The following is a 19,332-nucleotide window of genomic DNA, read 5'->3' on the forward strand; positions in this document are numbered from 1 at the left end:
AATAATGTATTAGTGAATGCAGTAGATTGCACTTTCTCAAATGGCAAATGACTCTTGGTGTCCATTTCTCTTTGATTCCCTTGAGAACCTTGTACTCATCCATGTTTTTGGAGAATCCACTTTCTACGGCAACGGTGATACTGTCCACGAGGATCCCAACAGTGCTTCACAGTAAAGAACATTTTGCTTTGTTGTTCTCTCATGGGTTCTTGCTCAAGATGTTCCTCTGTTTTCTTCTAATCTGGCTTTGAGCACTTGATCCCATGTCTCTTTATGATTATGCACAGGATCTGTGGCGGGATAGGTTTTGTGTGGTGGAAAGGATGTCAGGAAGGGCGATAGCATCCAGTTGACCTTCCACCAGATGTCAAGGCAAGCTCTACTTTGCTGATAGTCATCTGGAAGAGAAGAATTTATAGATTTATGACACACCCAATATAAAACTCGGTTTCGCTTGGAAGTAAGCATTTCAAAATAGTTTTCTTGGGTATCACCCATTTTGCTGCTGTTGCTACCATGATGTAGCAAGATATTTATCAGGCGATATGAAGAAAAGAGGTTCTGAAGGAAAAACTAGTTTTAAAATCTGCCTCTAGCTGGGTCAGGTGTTTTCGCTGCCTGGGCCTAACATCTTCTGTGTCCCTTTGCACTTCTGACCTCTCTTCTCTACCCTGTTGTCCTTTAGTGTCTCCAAGGGCCCTGTTTCAGAATCTTCTGCCCCTGGGTTGTCTTTTTTTCTTTCTCTTTCACCTCCTTCTCTTCTCATCCCTGTATGTTGGGGTTTATTGATTTCCCAAAGCAAGCCTTTATAGAAACATGTGAAAAACCCTTTGAGACATCTAGATTTTAAAGAGAAGTTTGTTAACTCCAGGGGATCTTTGCCTTGTAGAATTTCTGAGATTTCTTGCTGATTCCCTACCACTTCCTTGCCTTCGGTAACTATGAGCATGATTCAGGAATTTGAACTTCAGTTTCTGGAGATTGAAAGAAATTGTAGCAGTTCATACAGAACTTTCAAAAGAAGGAAAGCATTATGGTGTTGATAATAACATTACTGGCAGCTACACTTGATTGTTTTCTTCATCTCGAGCTCATCTAAGCACTTTACAGATATTAGTCTTTTAAATCAACCTGTTAAATAAAGATCACATTTGAAAAACAGAAATGATAGGAGTGTACTGAAATTAGGAAAACCAACTTGTAATGCGATCATTTTTGATAGGTAAAATGGCCCAAAGAGAGAATTGTAAATGTTTGATTTGAGTCTCCTAGGTTTAAGTTGATTTTGAGCTAGATTACTTAAGATACTTCATTTCTCTTATTAAAATATGAATGGAGTAGGTGTTTGGTCTAGCAGTTATGGTGATGCTTGGGATGCCCATTTCCCATGTCTGAGTGAGTACCTGGTTTGGAGTCCTGACTGCAGTCCACATTCCAGCTGTCTGCTGATGCACACCCCGGGAGGCAGCAGATGGCAACTCGAGTAACTGGGTCCCTCCCACTCAGTGGGAGACCCAGACTGAGTTCCCGGCTTCTGGCTTTTGCTTGGCCCAGCCTCTGCTATGTGGGGTGTTTGCAGAGTGGACCATCTGATGGTCTGCCCTTCTCTATTTCTGTGTCTGTGTGCCTCCGAAATAAAATAGGGGTGTGTACCTCACGTAGTTTTTGTGAAAATGCATAATCTTATCATGTATTGTGAATTAGAAAATGTAAGCTTGAGTTCTTTATTAGATAACTTCAAGTAACAGTTCTTAAAATTTAAGACAAGAAAGGGAAAAATAGATACTTTTTCTTTTTGCAGCTTTTATTATAATTAGATGAGTCTGTGCCATTAAAGGGGTCAGAGAATCTAAAACTTTTTTACAAAAAGATTTATTTATTTGAATGGCAGAGTGACAGAGAGAAAGAGACAGAGAGAGATCTTCCATCTGCTGGTTCACACCCCAAATAGCTGCAACAGCCAGGGCTAGGCCAGGGTCCTCCTACGTGGCTGGCAGGGGCCAAGCACTTGGGCCACTCTCTGCTGCCCTCTCAGCTGTCTTGGCAGGGAGCTGGACAGGAAGAAGTGAAGCAGCTAGGACACGAACTGGGACTTATATGGGATGCTGGCATTACAGGTGGTGGCTCAACTTGCTTGCCAGCCCCCAAAACTGTTGTAAGTAAAATAGTAAAAGATGATTCTAACTGGCTGGATGTTCTATAGCAAAATTTGTAGGCTTTTGGATTTTTTCCAAAGTAGTTTTATTTTTCATTATGTTCTTGAGGTAAGGAACTTCGGCTGATTGGGACTTTTGTGTATAATTAGGTTCCTGATAGATAATACACAATACTATATGGTCTTTTTCCTGTTTTTATATTAAAGGGCTGTGATGTTTAATTGTGTTCTTTCTTAATAGACTTCAGTGATTTTTTTTATCTTAATCAAATAACCTGAGAAGTAATTATTTTTATTATGGTTGATAACTTACTCTGTGTCAGGCGCTGACCTAGGCACTTTACATTTAATATTGTTGTTAACTGACAAAATTACATCTTTCAAAGAAGGTAATAAAATATGTTTTTATTGTAATATTCTTACAAACTCATTAAAATAATTTTCTGTATACTTTGTTTTAAAAAGTATCAGAAATATCAGTACTATCTTGAAAGCAAAATACTTGCTACAGATGTCATCTTTGCTATTTATGATATTCTTAAAATATCCTGATTATAGTGATATCTTTAGGGCGGTTTATTCCTTCCATTTCTTTTTTTTTTTTCCTTAAGATTTATTTATTTATTTGAAAGGCAGAGTTACAGAGGCAGAGAGAAAGAGAGAGAGAAAGGGAGGTCTTCCATCCACTGGTTCACGCTCCAGATGGCTGCAATGGCTGGTGCTGGGATGATCTGAAGCCAGAAGCCTGGAGTTCTTCCAGATCTCTCACGTGGGTGCAGTGGCCCAAAGACTTGGGCCACCTTCTATTGCTTTCCCAGTCCATAGCAGAGAGCTGGATCGGAAGAGGAGAAGTCGGGACTCAAACTGGTGCCTGTATGGGATGCCAGCACTGCAGGCGGCAGCTTTACTTGCTATGCCACAGTGCTGGTCCCTATTCCTTCCATTTTTAAGAGTTTTGTTTTTCTTGTTTTCTGTAATTTGTCTTTTCCAACTTTAATTCAAGTTCTTATTTCTATTTTTTAATATAGTGTCTCTGTTGCTAATTCTGATACTCTACATTTTAAATTATTCTGTTTTATTTGAACCTATTTTTCATACCATTGAGATTTATTTTGTTTTACACAGTTCAAAAATCTTGTTTAATCCTATCTGTTAGCTTTTTGTAGTGTTTAAAATTATTTGTATATCCTAAGAAAATTTATGTTTTCAAGGGTATGAACTTGAATTACACCAACTTTTATATTTTCTAATCAATACCTACTTTTTTGTTGATTTTTTTCTAAGAAGTTGTGACCATTTTTAATGACCAGTATTTTTGGCTGTCTCCCTTTAAAATTTTGCTGATTTAAAAAAACACTGTGGCCAGCTTTTTAAATTGTAAAGAGCTCTGTATAGGATGAAAGAGGTAGGCATCTTCTTGTATTGCCTTGCAATTGTTACTCTTAATAGACTGTATAAGTAAGAGGAACCATCAGCATTTACTTTTGGTTCTTTTACAGTGATGAATAAACATCTTGAAATGCTGATTTAGACAATGGTTTAAAATGCTTGGATGCACTTTGGTGTGTGACTGACTCTTGCTTAGTTAAATGTTTTGCAGCATTATAACATAGTTGGGTTCAGCTCATCTTTTAAAGCAGTTGTCAAGGAAAATATGGGCCAGCATGGTAGAATGTATTAGCTCAATACATTGTCTCCATTTTATTATGAAGCTGCCGAGGAAGCTGTGATATACAGCACTGTCATTACAGATCTATTGTTAGGACGGTTCCACAGTCTTCTTTGCACTGCCATTAATTTATAGCAGTAAACAATATGTAGCCTTCCAACTGCAGCAAAGCAGAATCTTTTAATGAGGTGGATGTTATTACCACAATAAATCAGCGCTTTCGCGTAATGTATAATTCAATGTGTGTATTCCCACTGTAACTTCTCTGAGTAAGCTGATAGTGTATCATTGTCATTGCACAGCTCCACTGGTCTTTTTCTTTTTTTTTTTTTTTACCCTTCTTTTATTTGGGGACTTCTTTTTTATATGCTTGCAAATAAATGTGGTATGTCTTGATAGCTGTCCTATAGAAGATTTCAGAAACCAACTGTAACAATAACAGCTGGAATCAATACTGTGGGTTCTACCTACATGGATCTCTGCGTGATGCCATTTTTTTTCAGACTCTAGTGAAATCAATCCTAATTGGTTTTAGCATTATATTCAAGAAACGTGATTCTATAACTATTGATTTTTTTGGGGGGGTACTCATTTGGAGAGTAATAAAAATAGGAGCAGATAAAGTGAGTGCTTAATATGCTGCAGAACCATACAAAAGGAGCATTGATTCCATTTTTAATTTGTATAATTTGTCTTCCAATGATTTTATTTCTTCTTTCTTTCCTTTTGTATGGCTTAGCCTTCAGGGACAACAACTAAAATATATTTAAAGGCTTTCCAAATTGATTCTGTAACAAAGAAAGAAGTCTGAGAGTTGGTTCCATTTTTCACTGGTGTACATTTAGTAAATCAAATATAATTTTTATACAGAAACTTACGTTTGACAATATGGCATTTTAAAATTAGTGGATTGTGACACTAACTTGAAATAGTAATCAATTAAATATTTTAAAAATTTGCTTATAAATTTAAAGAATGGCTTTAAATGTCATTGATTATATTCAAAGTTTTGAAAGAGAATGGTACCAAAGATAAATAAAAGTTTTGAAAAAAATGATGGATGGCGCTTAAAATCACATAACATGAAAAAAAAGATCAAAAACTGGCCTGAGTGTTGTTACATTTTTAGTAGAATACTTCTGAATATATGATTAAATTAATGTTTTTTATTTAGTTTGAACATTTCTGCCATAAAAAGATATTTCTGTCTCTTATAAATGAGGAGTGACTAACTCAGAATTTCACCAAAATATGTAAGGCAAAAGACTGTACTATATTTACTATGTAATCTTACAATATAATATATATTTTTTCAGTGACTTGGTATTTAAGAATAAGGAATAGAGATTTTTTAGAGATCAAAATGTTTTAGGGCAATAACTGTTATTTAAAGCAGGTGATGTTAATGTTCTATGAGTCCTAGACCCTTTGAGAATCTGAAGAATGCTCTATCTTCCTTAAGAAAATATACATGTACATAATCACAAAATTTTGCATATTATTTAATGAAGTCGTATTTCCTGAATCACAGTGGTAGTGGCAATAGTAATACCAAATAATATTTATTGAGATTTTGTTCTTGTGCTAGATAACATACCAACTTCTTTATATACAATTATTTTATTCAGATGTTTACCTGAATCTTAAAAGATCATCTTAAAAATTATAGTATTCATTGAATGTTGTCAGGCCTGGTTTGTAGGGCTTTAATGTGCTCACTCATTCTATCTTTTCAAACAGCCTTCTAAGTGGGTGTTATTATTATTCCAGCAAGCTCAGGTTCTTTACCACTGTGCTGTACTACTTCTGGGACCTCTACCGCAATGTATTGTTTTTGGTATACTCATACTAGTAGAAATTTCTAGTTACATCTTAATCCCTTTTGCACACATTTTCTTCCCTGCACTCCGTTTCACCCCTGCCCCAGTTTTGTTCCATCATCTCCTCTGAACCCATTATAAGTCAATCCTCCAGTTTCAAGATTCTGTTTCTGGTTGTTGCTTCCAGCTAACTATATGGGATTTTATAGGTGCTTCCCAAAATATTGCAGAGTTAATATTCACTTCATGTAATTGTCTCCATGGGATTCTTATGGGCTGATTAAACCTATCTGCAACAGAAACTAGACTTATGGAGAAATGACAAGTTTATCCATCCACTTACTCTCATACATGTATGTTTAACCTGTCTTGAAAAAAATAAATTTGTTTTTCCATCCATTCTTCACACGAAACACTTTGTTTTCACTGAAATTCTATATATTTTTAAAACTTCACTTTCACACTTTCTAATAGGATAACATTAGAAGAAAGGAAGAAATAAAGGATGATACACTTATGTTTTTGTTTGTTTTCCATTGACAGCCGGTAGGAGCTTTGAATCCCAAAAGAGCAGCGTTCTTTGCAGAGCGTTATGAATCATGGGAAGATGATCAAGTTCCAAAGTTCCACTATGGAACTCATTACTCCACTGCAAGTTTTGTTCTTGCATGGCTGCTAAGAATTGTAAGTTCCATTTGAATAATAAACCATGACTAAATAAATTCAGTGTTGTAGAGAATATGCAGTGATTAGAAATCATCATTGTCTTTTTTGAATGCTAAAAATATTTTTAAATGATTTAGGTTCTAGTTATAACTATGTGTCTCATTTGGTATATACTTTCTAACATATTACTACAGAATTGCCTTAAAGATATTTTATCTAGAATTGTGTGAAATATTTTTCCATAAATTTGCTGAATTACCAGATTCTAAATTGTAACATAGATTCTTTTCAAATGTAGTCTGTTAGAATAAGAACTAGATGAGATTTCATTAACACGGACAGATGTTCATGTATTTTGGAAACTTCAGTTGCTCCAGATAGAGTAAGATATGTTTGTAGGTTGCCAATGCTGTGTGTATTGATAATATATTGGTTAAACAAGAAATTTTTCTATAAAATTGAAAGGTGATTCATCTACTAGAAAGTAATTTCTTTGGGAAGGCATTAGCAGCACATCATTAATTAAAGCTTGTTAGAAGGGTACAGCCAGACATAAATCCTAGAAGTAATTTATAGTGCTTAGCTAATTTCAAGCAATTATCTACTAATATGTGTTTAAGTGTTCTTTAACTAAGAGGAGGCTTTTAAATCTTCCAAACATTTTTCTTTTCTTAATCATTAATTAAATATTGAGCCATAACAATAGGAAAATTACACATTGAACAATTTCACTGTACTGAAGAAAATGCATGTAATTTACGTCTGATGTTATCAATAAATTGTTTTAAGAAAGCAAGAACATCTGAAGAAAATGCTGCATATACCACATTTTGAAAATGCTTAGAAATATTTCTTCTGAAACAAAAATAAGAACCTTAATGTAACAATTTAGATAAAACTCCCATCCAGACCTAGTATATATTACTGGCTAATGCTCGTTAGTTATTAAAGTGCTCATATGTAAATATTTATAATAAGCAACTTACGCCTGAGGGAAGGTATGAATTTTAATTGCTTATTTTTTCAGGAACCCTTTACAACATATTTCCTAAATTTGCAAGGAGGTAAATTTGATCACGCAGATCGAACTTTTTCATCAGTTTCCAGAGCGTGGAGAAACAGTCAGCGTGATACATCTGATATTAAGGTACAGAAATATTCCAGTTTGCAGGTTTTTTTGCCAATGTGTTCACTCAGTATTGAGTGACATTTCTGTCCTCCCATTGAGCTCCATTGCCTGAAGATAAGCCTCATCAGATCAGGCCTCAATTCTGTGGCCAAGAACTGCTTCATACTGAATCTCTCTATTTTTCTCCTGTGTCTGTCCCTGCCTGTCTATCTGTCTGTCCTGTGTATCTCCGTCTGCCTTCTTTTTCCCACTCTGTGTTCCTAGTTGTAGAATGTTTTTTCTTTCCTCCTTGGAATCTTCTGTTGAAGGAGAAATGTAGTATGGATATAAGGCACAGAAGGCAGCGTGCTCAATGGAATTCCAGATTCAATGAGTAAAGTTAATATGGTCTGAAAAATACTATGAGAAAATCTCTGTATTTAGAGCTCACATCTCCACACTTAAGATAATCATATTTTACCTACTGCAGATATTGAATGCTCACCAGACCCTGCTTAGCATCAGATTACATTATTACTAAAGGGAAATAAAGCTGCTCTCATCTGTATGCACTTGTACTGGTATAGATCAAAACCCCTGCCCAGTAGCTAATTTGGTCCTTACTGGATGCTATTTTCTTGAGTGTCTTTCTGCAAGGTACCATGTTAGATGCTGTTAACTATAATAAAATGTGCCTATGATTTTGAAGCTCCTAAAGTATCATAAAATGACTTATACATAATTATTCCACATAAGAGAAAATAATAAGTACCAGATGAGACATATTGGATTCAAATAGAAGTTACATTATTGGTGTGTATATTATGATATGGTACCTTAACCATTTCGTTATAATGATAATTGTATCTTACTTTTAGATATGACATTTTACAGTCTAAAAATGTATTCGTATACTTTATTTAAAGTACAGTATAGCTCATATCAAAGTTTTTTGGAAGGCAGAGTTATAGAGAGGCAGAGGCAGAGAGAGAGAAGTCTTCCATCCACTGGTTCACTTCTCAAATGGCCTCAATGGCTGGAGCTAAGCCAATCTAAAGCCTGGAGCTTCTTCCGGATCACCCACACGGGTGCAGGGGCCCAAGCACGTGGACCATCATCTGCTGCTGTCCCAGGTGCATTAGCAGGGAGCTGGATCAGAAGTGAAGCAGCCGAGACTTAAACCGGCACCCATATTGGATGTAGGTACTGCAGGTGGTGGCTTTACCCACTACGTCACAGCGCTGGCCCCCCAAATAATTAAAATGTCTATCAGGATATTTTTAATCTTAATAATGTACTCTTGAAACTATATCATACTCTTTAAGAAGTATCAGGAGATAATTTGAAATAGGAAATTAGATTAAGGTAAATAAGAATAGGTAAGAGATTTAATAATTGCTATTAAAATCTACCTCTAACTTCAAAGTGATTTTATTTCTTATTTTATTTTTGATCAATAAAAGAGATATAGATACATGAAAACAATGATAAGCCTGGGTGGTGGTTATCAAATTAAAGAGACCTGAATTTTTACTTTCTAAATTCCTTCATTTTTTAAATAGCCTATGACCCAGTTATATTTTCTTATTTTGGTTTGGTATAGTAAGTATTAAAAAAGTGATAAATTTAAGAATTATTTTCCCTACTTTGTGGAAAATGCAGATTCCTTCAGCTTTCTGCCTTTATCAGCATTAGACAGTCCTGCTTAATGTGTTGATGGACAATGGTATATATGAGAGCTCCTTGTAGTTTTGTCTCTCTTCCTACATCTCCACCTTTTTCTCTCCAGATTATATGATCAGCATGTGTCCAGATCCATTCTTCCAAAGACTTTCCTTAAAATACCCCTTGTATAGAAACATAAAAAAGAAATCTGTAAAAACTAAAACATCAAAAATAAAAGGACCACATGATCCCCTTTACATTTCTCCTTCTTCTCTCTCTCTCTTTTTTTTTTTTGGGGGGGGGCAGGCAGAGTTAGACAGTGAGAGAGAGAGACAGAGAGAAAGGTCTTCCTTCCGTTGGTTCGCCCCCCACATGGCTGCTACGCCCAGCGCGCTGCACTGATCTGAAGCCAGGAGCCAGGTGCTTCCTCCTGGTCTCCCATGCGGGTGCAGGGCCCAAGGACTTGGCCATCCTCCACTGCCTTCCCAGGCCACAGCAGAGAGCTGGACTGGAAGAGGAGCAACTGGGACAGAATCTGGCGCCCCAACCGGGACTAGAACCCGGAGTGCTGGCGCCGCAGGTGGAGGATTAGCCTAGTGAGCCGCGGCGCCAGTCTATATTTCTCCTTCTGTATTTTTTTCTTTATTTTTGTTTCTTTACAAATAGCAATTCAAATACATCTCCCTTTCCTTTGAATGACCCAATAGGCTTTAATAAAATAATTTTCTATTACTACACAGATTCTAGGATTTGTATTTGTTGCTACTGTACCATTGTCATTTCTAGTTTTCTAGCAGTATTGTATAGACATCATGCCTCTCTCTCTCTCTCTCTCTCTCTCTCTCATCTTGATTTTTAAAAAATATTTGAGCATATCACAAAGCATTGGAGCTTTTAAATTTCTTTATTTTCATTTTATTTGAAAGGTAGAAAGAAGGAGACGGGAGAGAGAATTTCCATCCATTGGTTTACCCCCATAGATGCCCACAATTGTCAGGGGTGGGCCAGGCTGAAACCAGGAGCCCCGGGGCTCCATCTGGCTCTCCGATCTAAATACTTGAGCCATCATCTACTGCCACCAAGGGTGCACACTAGCAGGAAACTGGATCAAGAATGGAGCAGCCAGTACTCTATGTGAGGATGGATGTGAGGATGCAGATGTGTCAGGCGTTTCCTTAAGCTACCGCACTAAATGCCCAGCTGTGATCCTGCTTTTTTTCTATTTTAACAGTTTAGAAATATGACAATCTCTTGCTCTTTCTGTAGATCTGCCTTTTGAATAAATAATAAATTTTTAAAAAAGAAATCTAATAATAAGAATAATATATAACAATATATTTAAATTACTGTCAGATGTAAACATTTCATTCAGATATCTTACTTCAGATGGAATCACCAATAATAGTCTTATCCTCTTTGTCTTGCCTTGTTGGAATTTCTAGAAATAATTTAAAAAGGTTAAACAGTAGAGAGAGGACAGTGAGCTATGAAGGTAGAGTAGTGGAAATCATTTTATTGAGTGGACTTGAGAGTGTCCCTAAGCGTACCTAATAGAGTGTACATTCTCAAAAATGCTTTTGTGGCACTTTACAAAAATGAAATCCTGTAAGGTAGATAGAAAATTTAATTAAAATCTTTTCAGAAAAAAAAAGAATAATAACATTTCCAGCACTTAAATCATTTTTGCTAAGGGAAGCTATAACTAGTATCTTGGAATCCCAATTTAGTATATTATGCCAATACTCAGAGAATAATTTTGCTAAAAGTAAAGGTTATTCCTATGCAATTGAAGGTTAAATATGAATTATTTTTATTTCAGAGAAAAAAGAGAACAGGTTTTATTGAGGCAGACTTTTGTGTTTTAGCATGATTTATCATTATTCAGGTTTGGATGGGGACTCATTTGTATTTCTCTGCATCATTGGTGATTCCATTTCAGAACTGACTTTCCAGTGCTTTTTATTCTGCCCAAAGAAACTATTCAGGGGGATGAGCCTTGTAGCACAGCAGGTTAAGCCACCACTTGCAGTCCCACCTACTCTGCTTCTAATCCAGCTCGCTGCTACCTCACCAGGGTAAGAAGTAGAAGTCGACCCAAGTACTTGGGTCCCTGCAACCCAAGTTAGAAATCATGATGGAGTTCCTGGTTCTTAGTTTCTGCCTGGCCTAAACCTGGCTGTAGCTACCCATTTGGGGATTGAACCAGTGAATGGAATACCTCCTCTCTTTCTCTCTTTCTCTCTTTCTCTCTCTCTCTCTCTCCCCCCCCACCCCCTCACACCATCTGTCTTTGTCACTTTGCCTTTCAAATAAATAAATCTTTAAATAAAAAAGAAACAGTTCCAAAGTATTGATTCATTCTCTAAGTAGGCCATAGAAGTAAAATGCAAGCCACAAATATAAGCCACGTATATAATTTAAAAATTTCTGATAATCATATTTTAAAAAGTTAAAAGGGGGGCCAGCGCTGTGGCGTAGTGGGTAAAGCCGCTGCCTGCAGTGCCAGTATCCCATATGGGTGCCAGTTCGAGTCCTGGCTGCTCTACCTCCGATCCAGCTCTTTGCTATGGCCCAGGAAAGCAGTAGAGGATGGTCCAAGTCCTTGGACCCCTGCAGCCATTTTGAGACCCAAAAAAAGCTCCTGGCTCCTGCTTTTGGATCGGCGCAGTTCTGGCCATTGCAGCCAACAGGGAAGTGAACCAGCAGATGGAAGACCTCTCTCTGCCTATCCTTCTCTGTGTAACTCTGACTTTCAAATAAATAAATAAATCTTTTTTTAAAAAAAGTTAAAAGAGCCATGTGGAAGCTGGCATTATGGTTCAGTGGGTTAAGACTCCACTTGTGATGCCAGCATCCCATATTGGATTGCAGGTTTGAGTCCCAGCTACCCAATTTCCATCCAATTTCCTGCTGTTATGCCTGAGAAGACAGTGGAGGATGGCCCAAATTCTTGGACCTGTGCATTCGTGTGAGAGAAATGGATGGCTTTGCTGGCTCCTAACTTCAAACTGGCTCAGACCAGATTTTGCAGCCATCTGGAGGGTGAACCAGAGAATGGAAGATCTCTCTGTGTTACTCTGCCATTCAAATAAGTAAAAAAAAAATTTTTACAGAATTACATGAAATTAATTTTAATAATATATTTAACCTAATACATCCAAACTATTATTTCAACATGTAATCAATATGAAATTATCAATTAGGTATTTTACTTTTTTATACAAAGTCTTTAAGAAGTGATGTGTATTTTAGAGCACTTTTTTTTTTAAAGAGAATTATTTATTTATTTGAAAGGTAGGAATACAGAGAAAGAAAGAGAGAGAGATATACTTCCAACTGCTGGTTCACTCCCCAAATGGCTGCAATGATGTGGGCTGGGCCACACCAAAAAAGCCAGGAGCTTCTTCCAGGTCTCCCACGTGGCTGCAGGGGCCCAAGCACTTGGACCATCTTCTGCTGCTTTCCCAGGAGCATTAGCAGGGAGCTGGATTGGAAGTGGAGCAGCTGGGTCTCCAACTGGTGTCCACATGGGATGCTGGCACTGCATGCAGAGGCTTAACTTTCTATGCCTTAGCACTGGCCCCCTAGAGCATGCTTTTATTCACACTAACCATGGTTCATGAATTCAGTAGTCACTTGTTGCTACAGCTAGCCACTGGATTGGGCAGTGTAGACTTAGGGCACTGTTAAGTAATTATACGAAGGGTTAGCTTTCTTTTCATTTACTTATTTTTAATTATAGATGCAGGGAGAAAGAAACAGAGACATCTTCCATTCACTGGTTCACTCCTGAACTGACTATAACAACTGGGGCTGGGCCAGGCTGAGGCAAGGAGCCTGAAACTCAATCCAGGTCTCCCACATGAGTGGCAGGGACCCCAGTCCTTAAGCCATCACTACTAAGGCAAAGCTTTCTGCTTATGAAAAAAAATCATGCCTTTGTCCTCTTTAAGCAGCATTGTTTCTAATGTATGCTTTATGTAAATATAAACTGACAAGCAGCAATAATTCCGTCTTGAGGACTGAAAATGAAAGTGTTAAAATTGGGTTGGAGAATCATCACTGTAATAATGTTTTTAAATCCTTAGTATATAATAAATCTTTAAAAAATCCTCAGTAGATTATATGTTTCAAATCTTAAAATTCATTTAAATTTAGAAACTGAAGTTCAAAATATATTATTCCCTTCAGCCTAGACCTGCTCATGTGCTTGGGAAAGCAGCAGAGGATGGCCCAAGAACTTGGGCCCCTGCCACTCATGTGGGAGACCCAGATGGTACTGCAGTCTTCTGGATTCTACCTGGATAAGCTCCAGCCGTTGTAACCATTCAGGGAATGAATCAGTGGATGAAAGGCCTTTCTCTCCATCTCTCTGTCATTCTGTCTTTCAAATAAATAAGTATATCCTTATAAAGTAATAACAACCCTCCAACACATTTAGTTAAGCTAGCCTTCGTTGGTTATCCACTGTTTGTAACACATAGTAGAGAGTACTTGGAGTTACAAAGAGAAGATAAGCATAGTCCTTTACTTCCCCTATCTCTCCAGAGGAGGCAGACAGGTATGTATAAAAACCATTTTTAACGTTTTAAGTTCAGTAATGAAAAGTGCTTTCATAAGATATTAAAAAAAAGACGAGGTGAATCCTGACTGGGGCAGGTGGGAGTGCAGATAACTTCCTGGAGTCAGTGATTTTTGAACTGTGCTTAGCAAATGCAAGGGAGTCTCACAAGCCTCCCAAATTTATGTTTCTACCCTGAACATCTCTCCTGGTAGCTGACTCCCTCCTTAACATCTCCGTTTGCATATATAAAGTGCATCTTAAAATTAACGTGTTCATAACCAGAGATTCCTGGCCTTCATTCTTTCAAATCTCATCATCTCATGGTCTGACTCACGTTGGTAAATGTGTGCTCATTGGAGACTGGGAGCTGAAGTCTGACTCCAAACACACCCCACTGCAGTATCCTGTTCTCTCTGGACCTGCTTTTGTCCTGTTTGCCCTTTGTTCACACCCTGCTTAGTCACCCAGGACCTCCTGGGTGTTCTTCAAAGACCCCGGGTGTCTCTCACCCGAAGGCCTTTGCTTTTCCTCTTCCTTTCACTTGAGAAATTTCCTGCAGCGCCTCCTCACAGACTGATCCTTCACCCCTCTCTGCTCTTGGTTCGAATGTCACCTTCTCAGTAAGGCCTTCTCTGTCCTCCTCTTTAACACTCCCCCGTGCGCTTTTACTTAGTTCCCAACTTCATTTTTCGGCATCCCACTTACCATCTGACACACATTCTATCCTGATTGGTTTCTTTATTGTGTCTTCTCACTGGGACATTAGCTCCGTGGGCACCTGAATATGGAATTGTCTTGCTCACTGGTTTATCCCTGAAGCTTCAAGTAGTACCTAGAACATAATACACATTAAATTAAATATTTATTGGATTAGTAATTTGGTGAAAATGAGTAACAGTTTTCTAAGCAAAAAATGAAATTAACCAAGTTTAGAGAAAATTCTTAGCACACTAGGAAATGCTTATTGGTCTGTGAATTGGTCTTATGTTCTTGGTGTATAGGAAACAAAGATACTAAAAGGCATTTGAGTGTAATATGAAGGCTTTCAGGTAAACAGGATATTTAGCCTGAATATCTAGGCTAGGTCAGCAAAATCAAGATTCAAAATTTTTAGTAAAGAGCCATGCAGTATTTTTGGCTTTTTTTTTTTAAAAAGATTTATTTATTTATTTAAAAGTCAGAGTTACACAGAGAGAGAGGAGAGGCAGAGAGAGAGAGAGAAAGAGGTCTTGCATTTGCTGGTTCACTCCCCAAATGGCCACAACGGCTGGAGCTGCGCCAATCCAAAGCCAGGAGCCAGGAGCTTCTTCCTGGTCTCCCTCGTGGGTGCAGGGGCCCAAGGACTTAACAGAGAGCTGGATCGGAAGAGGAGCAGTCGGAACTAGAACCGGCGCCTACATGGGATGCTGGCGCTTCAGGCCAGGACGTTAACCCGCTGCGCCACAGTGCCGGCCCCATATTTTTGGCTTTGTAATCCATGTGATTTCTGTCACAGCTCGGCTCTACCGTTGTAAAACTGAAACTGCCATAGACAATATGTAAACAAGTAAATGTCACTGGGCTCCAATAACACTTTATTTATCAAAGCAATTGTCAGGTCGTATTTAGCGCATGAGCTGTAGTTCGCCACCCTTTGGTATAGTGAAGAGTCATTTAAGATTTAGTAGTGTAAGTACAATATTAATATTAAGAGCTTTGGCAAAAATATGGGAAGTAGATCCCAGGGATGGGGGAAGGAACATGATACTAGAGGAATGGAGAAACGTGTTACGGCTAGTTAACAGGAAGCTAGGGGCTGGTGTTGGGGTGAAGCAGGTTAAGCTGCCACCTGTGACGCCAGCATCCAACATGGGTGCCAGTTTGAGTCCTGGCTGACCTACTGATGATCCAGTTCTCTGCTAATACACCTGGGGAGATGGCAGAAGACGGCCCAAGTGCTTGGGCCCCTTCCACTCATATGAGAGATCCAGACAGAGTTCCAGGCTCCTGGCTCCTACCTGGCCATTGGGGCCATTTGGGGAGTGAACCAGTGGAGGGGAGATCTCTCTCTATGTCTCTCCCCCTCTCTCTGTAAGCCTGCCTTTCAAGTAAATAAATAAATATATAAATCTTTAGAAGAAATAAAAATGACAAGAGCCTCAACTAAGGTTAAAAAGCTGAGGGGATGAATTCAAGAGGTAGATGAAAAAGAATTCTGTATCATTTAGCAGTTGGTTGACTATAGGTACAGGAAGGCAAAAAGCTTTTCTAGAAGCAAGTGAAAGAGCCTGGGAAAAATAGAGGTAATTAGAGAAGAAAAAGGAGAGTGTTTGGCTCTGCCAGCAATGGGGCACAGCAAAACACATGTCCATGAGAGAACTAATAGCTGAGAGTCATATACTGACCAAGAATTGTCAATGATTCATTTTTTTTTACATTTTTACAATGAACACAGATCGACTTACTGCTCTAGCTCTACAAAAGAAGTCAAAATGGCCGGCGCAGCGGCGCGCTAGGCTAATCCTCTACCTGTGGCGCCGGCACCCTGGGTTCTAGTCCCAGTTGGGGCGCCAGTTCTGTTCTGGCTGCTCCTCTTCCAGTCCAGCTCTCTGCTGTGGCCTGGGAAGGCAGTGGAGGATGGCCTAAGTCCTTGGGCCCTGCACCCGCATGGGAGACCAGGAGGAAGCACCTGGCTCCTGGCTTTGGATCAGCGCAGCGCTGGCCGTAGCGGCCATTTGGGGGGTGAACCAACAGAAGGAAGACCTCTCTCTCTCTCTCTCTCTCTCTCTCTCTCTCTCACTGTCTAACTCTGCCTGTCAAAAAAATAAATAAATAAATAAGTCCACATGAACATCCATTGGCCATTTCTTGGATGTTCTGTTTAAAAACCTATCATAATTAATTGTGTATGGTGAATGTAAAATTTGTGTTAAGTTTTGAAATCCGTAGGGCCAATAAAGTGTCTTCCATACTTACAGTTAAGTAAATAGATTGCAGTTAGATCTGGAAATTACTAATCAATATTTTAAAAATAAATGACTATGCAGTAATGTTATGTGACTTAAAAGTTAAGGTATACCTATGTTTTAACAATAATAATACAAAGTAGAAGTGATCATAGAATGGTTTTATTTGTGTCTTCTGAGATTTGTAGAACATGAGACCTTTGACTTGCCCTGTGGTACCTCAGAAATCCCAGGGGACTGCAAGCTGAAGATAAATTAACTTCCCTCTTTGCCTCTCTGTGCACATCTTTGACGATTAATACATTCCGTGGGTGCTCATAGCGTCACTGTTAGGCCCATTTCTTAGGAAGTGTTTAGCTACAGTTAATAGAATGTAATTTCTGAAAATATATTTCATTGTTCATGTGTTTTCAAAAAACAAACTTTGATACATTTTTAGTTTTATTTTCTTAAAGATGTTTGTACTTGTAAGTCTTGCAGTTTTCAATTTAAAAAAAAATGTAGAATTTTTTAAAGGCTAAAAAAGAAAAAATTAAAATTGCATCATTTTTTGCACATAATTTGCACATTTTTATCTTGGGTACCTCTCCTCTCTCCCTGTTTTTATTTTTGTTTTTGTTTTTGCCATTCTCCTGTTCATCTCTCCTCCACTTTCTTTTTTTTGTTTTGTTTTTTTTTCTTTTGTTTTGTTTTTTGACAGACAGAGTAGACAGTGAGAGAGAGAGACAGAGAGAAAGGTCTTCCTTTTGCCGTTGGTTCACCCTCCAATGGCTGCCACGGCTGGCGCGCTGCGGCCGGCACAGCGCGCTGATCCAAAGGTAGGAGCCAGGTGCTTCTCCTGGTCTCCCATGGGGTGCAGGGCCCAAGCACTTGGGCCATCCTCCACTGCCTTCCCGGGCCACAGCAGAGAGCTGGCCTGGAAGAGGGGCAACCGGGACAGAATCTGGCACCCCGACCGGGACTAGAACCCGGTGTGCCAGCGCCACTAGGTGGAGGATTAGCCTAGTGAGCCGCGGCGCCAGCCTTTCCTCCACTTTCAAATTCACCTCCACTTAGAAGTGAGTGAGCTCAAGCTGCTTCACCTCTTTTTTTTTTTTTTTTTTTTTTTTTGGCTTTTTTTTTTAACTTTTATTTAATGAATATAAATTTCCAAAGTATGACTTATGGATTACAATGGCTTCCCCCCCATACCGTCCCTCCCACCCACAACCCTCCCCTTTCCCACTCCCTCTCCCCTTCCATTCACATCAAGATTCATTTTTGATTATCTTAATATACAGAAGATCAGCTTAGTATACATTAAGTAAGGATTTCAACAGTTTGCTCCCACACAGAAACATAAAGTGAAAAATAATAGATGATTTTTTTAAATGATGATGAAATCAGATCAGACCTATTGTCATGTTTAATCCCAGCTTCACCTCTTTTTTTAAGAAAGCTTTTATTTAATAAATATAAATTTCATAAGTACAACTTTTGGATTATGGCAGTTCTTCCCTCCACAGCTGCCCTCCCACCTCCACTCCCATCTCACCTCCTACTCCCTCTCCCATCCCATTCTTCATTAAGTTTCATTTTTAATTATCTTTATATACAGAAGACCAACTCTATACTAAGTAAAGATCTCAACAGTTTGCACCCACACGGACACACAAAGTATGAAGTACTGTTTGAGTACTAGTCTTACCTTAATGTTCATAGTACAACTCATTAAGGACAGAGGTCCTACACGGGGAGCAAGTACACAGTAACTCCTGTTGTTGATTTAACAATTGACACTCATGTTTATGACGTCAATAATCACCCGGGGCTCTTGTCATGAGCTGCCAAGGTTATGGAAGCCTCTTCAGTCCACAAACTCCGACCTTATTTAGACAAGGCCATAGTCAAAGTGGAAGTTCTCTCCTCCAGAGAAAGGCACCTGCTTCTTTGATGGCCCCTTCTTTCCACATGGATCTCACTCGCAGACATCTTTCATGTATTTGCCTCTCTCTTAACAATGTAAAGCACTTGTACTCTGGTGAATTGTCTGTCCATCCTTGTTTTTATATGTGACTTGTTAAATTATCCACATCTCCTTAGCCCTTTTGTTCTTCATGTTAAGTGAAGAACCCATGAACTAGTTATTTTTAGTATGAAGCTTTGTATTTTATGACTGCAGTGAACCTTTACTTGTTGATTAATAAAAATTACTTGAAACACTGACTATTTTTCTTCTCATGCTGTTTATATACCGGGCAAAAAAAGATACCATTTTATGCTTTTTGAAAATAATCATAACTTCCTGAATTACAAAAATGTGCACACACTCATATATCAGGTTGTTTTTTTATTGGATATCATATTTTTTGTACAGTTAAAAATACAGTTTTCATGAATATCTTCATAGTTACCGATATGAATGCTTCTCCCACCTGCAGCCCCACCCCCAACCCTGTACTCATGTATGTATATTTACAACTTTATCCAGAACAGATTAAGGCAGGCACTTTATTTGCGCTTTTTCATATGATGGTTTCATCTTACCCTTTGCATGATTATTGTGCATTATCTCTTTCCAAATCCTAATTTCCTGGAACGTGAGTGCCTAGAACAAAGGCTCAGTTAAATGAAAGATGTGCTGAAAGCAGTAGAGAACTATAAAATAGTGACAATATTTATCATAAAATGAAGCATGTTAAGTCAGTTGTCATGGCTAATTTAAAAAAATTTTACTTTAGCTGGCGCCGCGGCTCACTAG

At 38.3% G+C, this 19,332-nt stretch overlaps 1 protein-coding gene and 1 long non-coding RNA gene across 7 annotated transcripts in view; one reads left to right on the top strand and one right to left on the bottom strand.

Moving 5' to 3' along the window:
• The window catches only part of LRBA (LPS responsive beige-like anchor protein), a 747,733-nt gene that overhangs the window by 562,521 nt on the left and 165,880 nt on the right, over nucleotides 1-19,332 (top strand). For all 6 annotated transcript variants that reach the window (XM_051819347.2, XM_051819345.2, XM_051819348.2 and 3 more), the window contains exons 45-46: nucleotides 6,188-6,328; nucleotides 7,338-7,457. In XM_051819347.2, coding sequence (XP_051675307.2) covers nucleotides 6,188-6,328; nucleotides 7,338-7,457 — 261 coding nt within the window. The remainder of the gene's footprint in view (nucleotides 1-6,187; nucleotides 6,329-7,337; nucleotides 7,458-19,332) is intronic.
• LOC138843479 (uncharacterized) lies at nucleotides 265-18,384 on the bottom strand. The gene is made up of 3 exons (XR_011378226.1): nucleotides 18,280-18,384; nucleotides 14,353-14,479; nucleotides 265-398 (listed from the first exon to the last, which is right to left on the bottom strand). It is a non-coding gene; the product is annotated as an uncharacterized lncRNA (long non-coding RNA).

The sequence above is a fragment of the Oryctolagus cuniculus genome, chromosome 8, assembly GCF_964237555.1.
Source record: "Oryctolagus cuniculus chromosome 8, mOryCun1.1, whole genome shotgun sequence".
Classification (NCBI taxonomy): Eukaryota; Metazoa; Chordata; class Mammalia; order Lagomorpha; family Leporidae; genus Oryctolagus; species Oryctolagus cuniculus.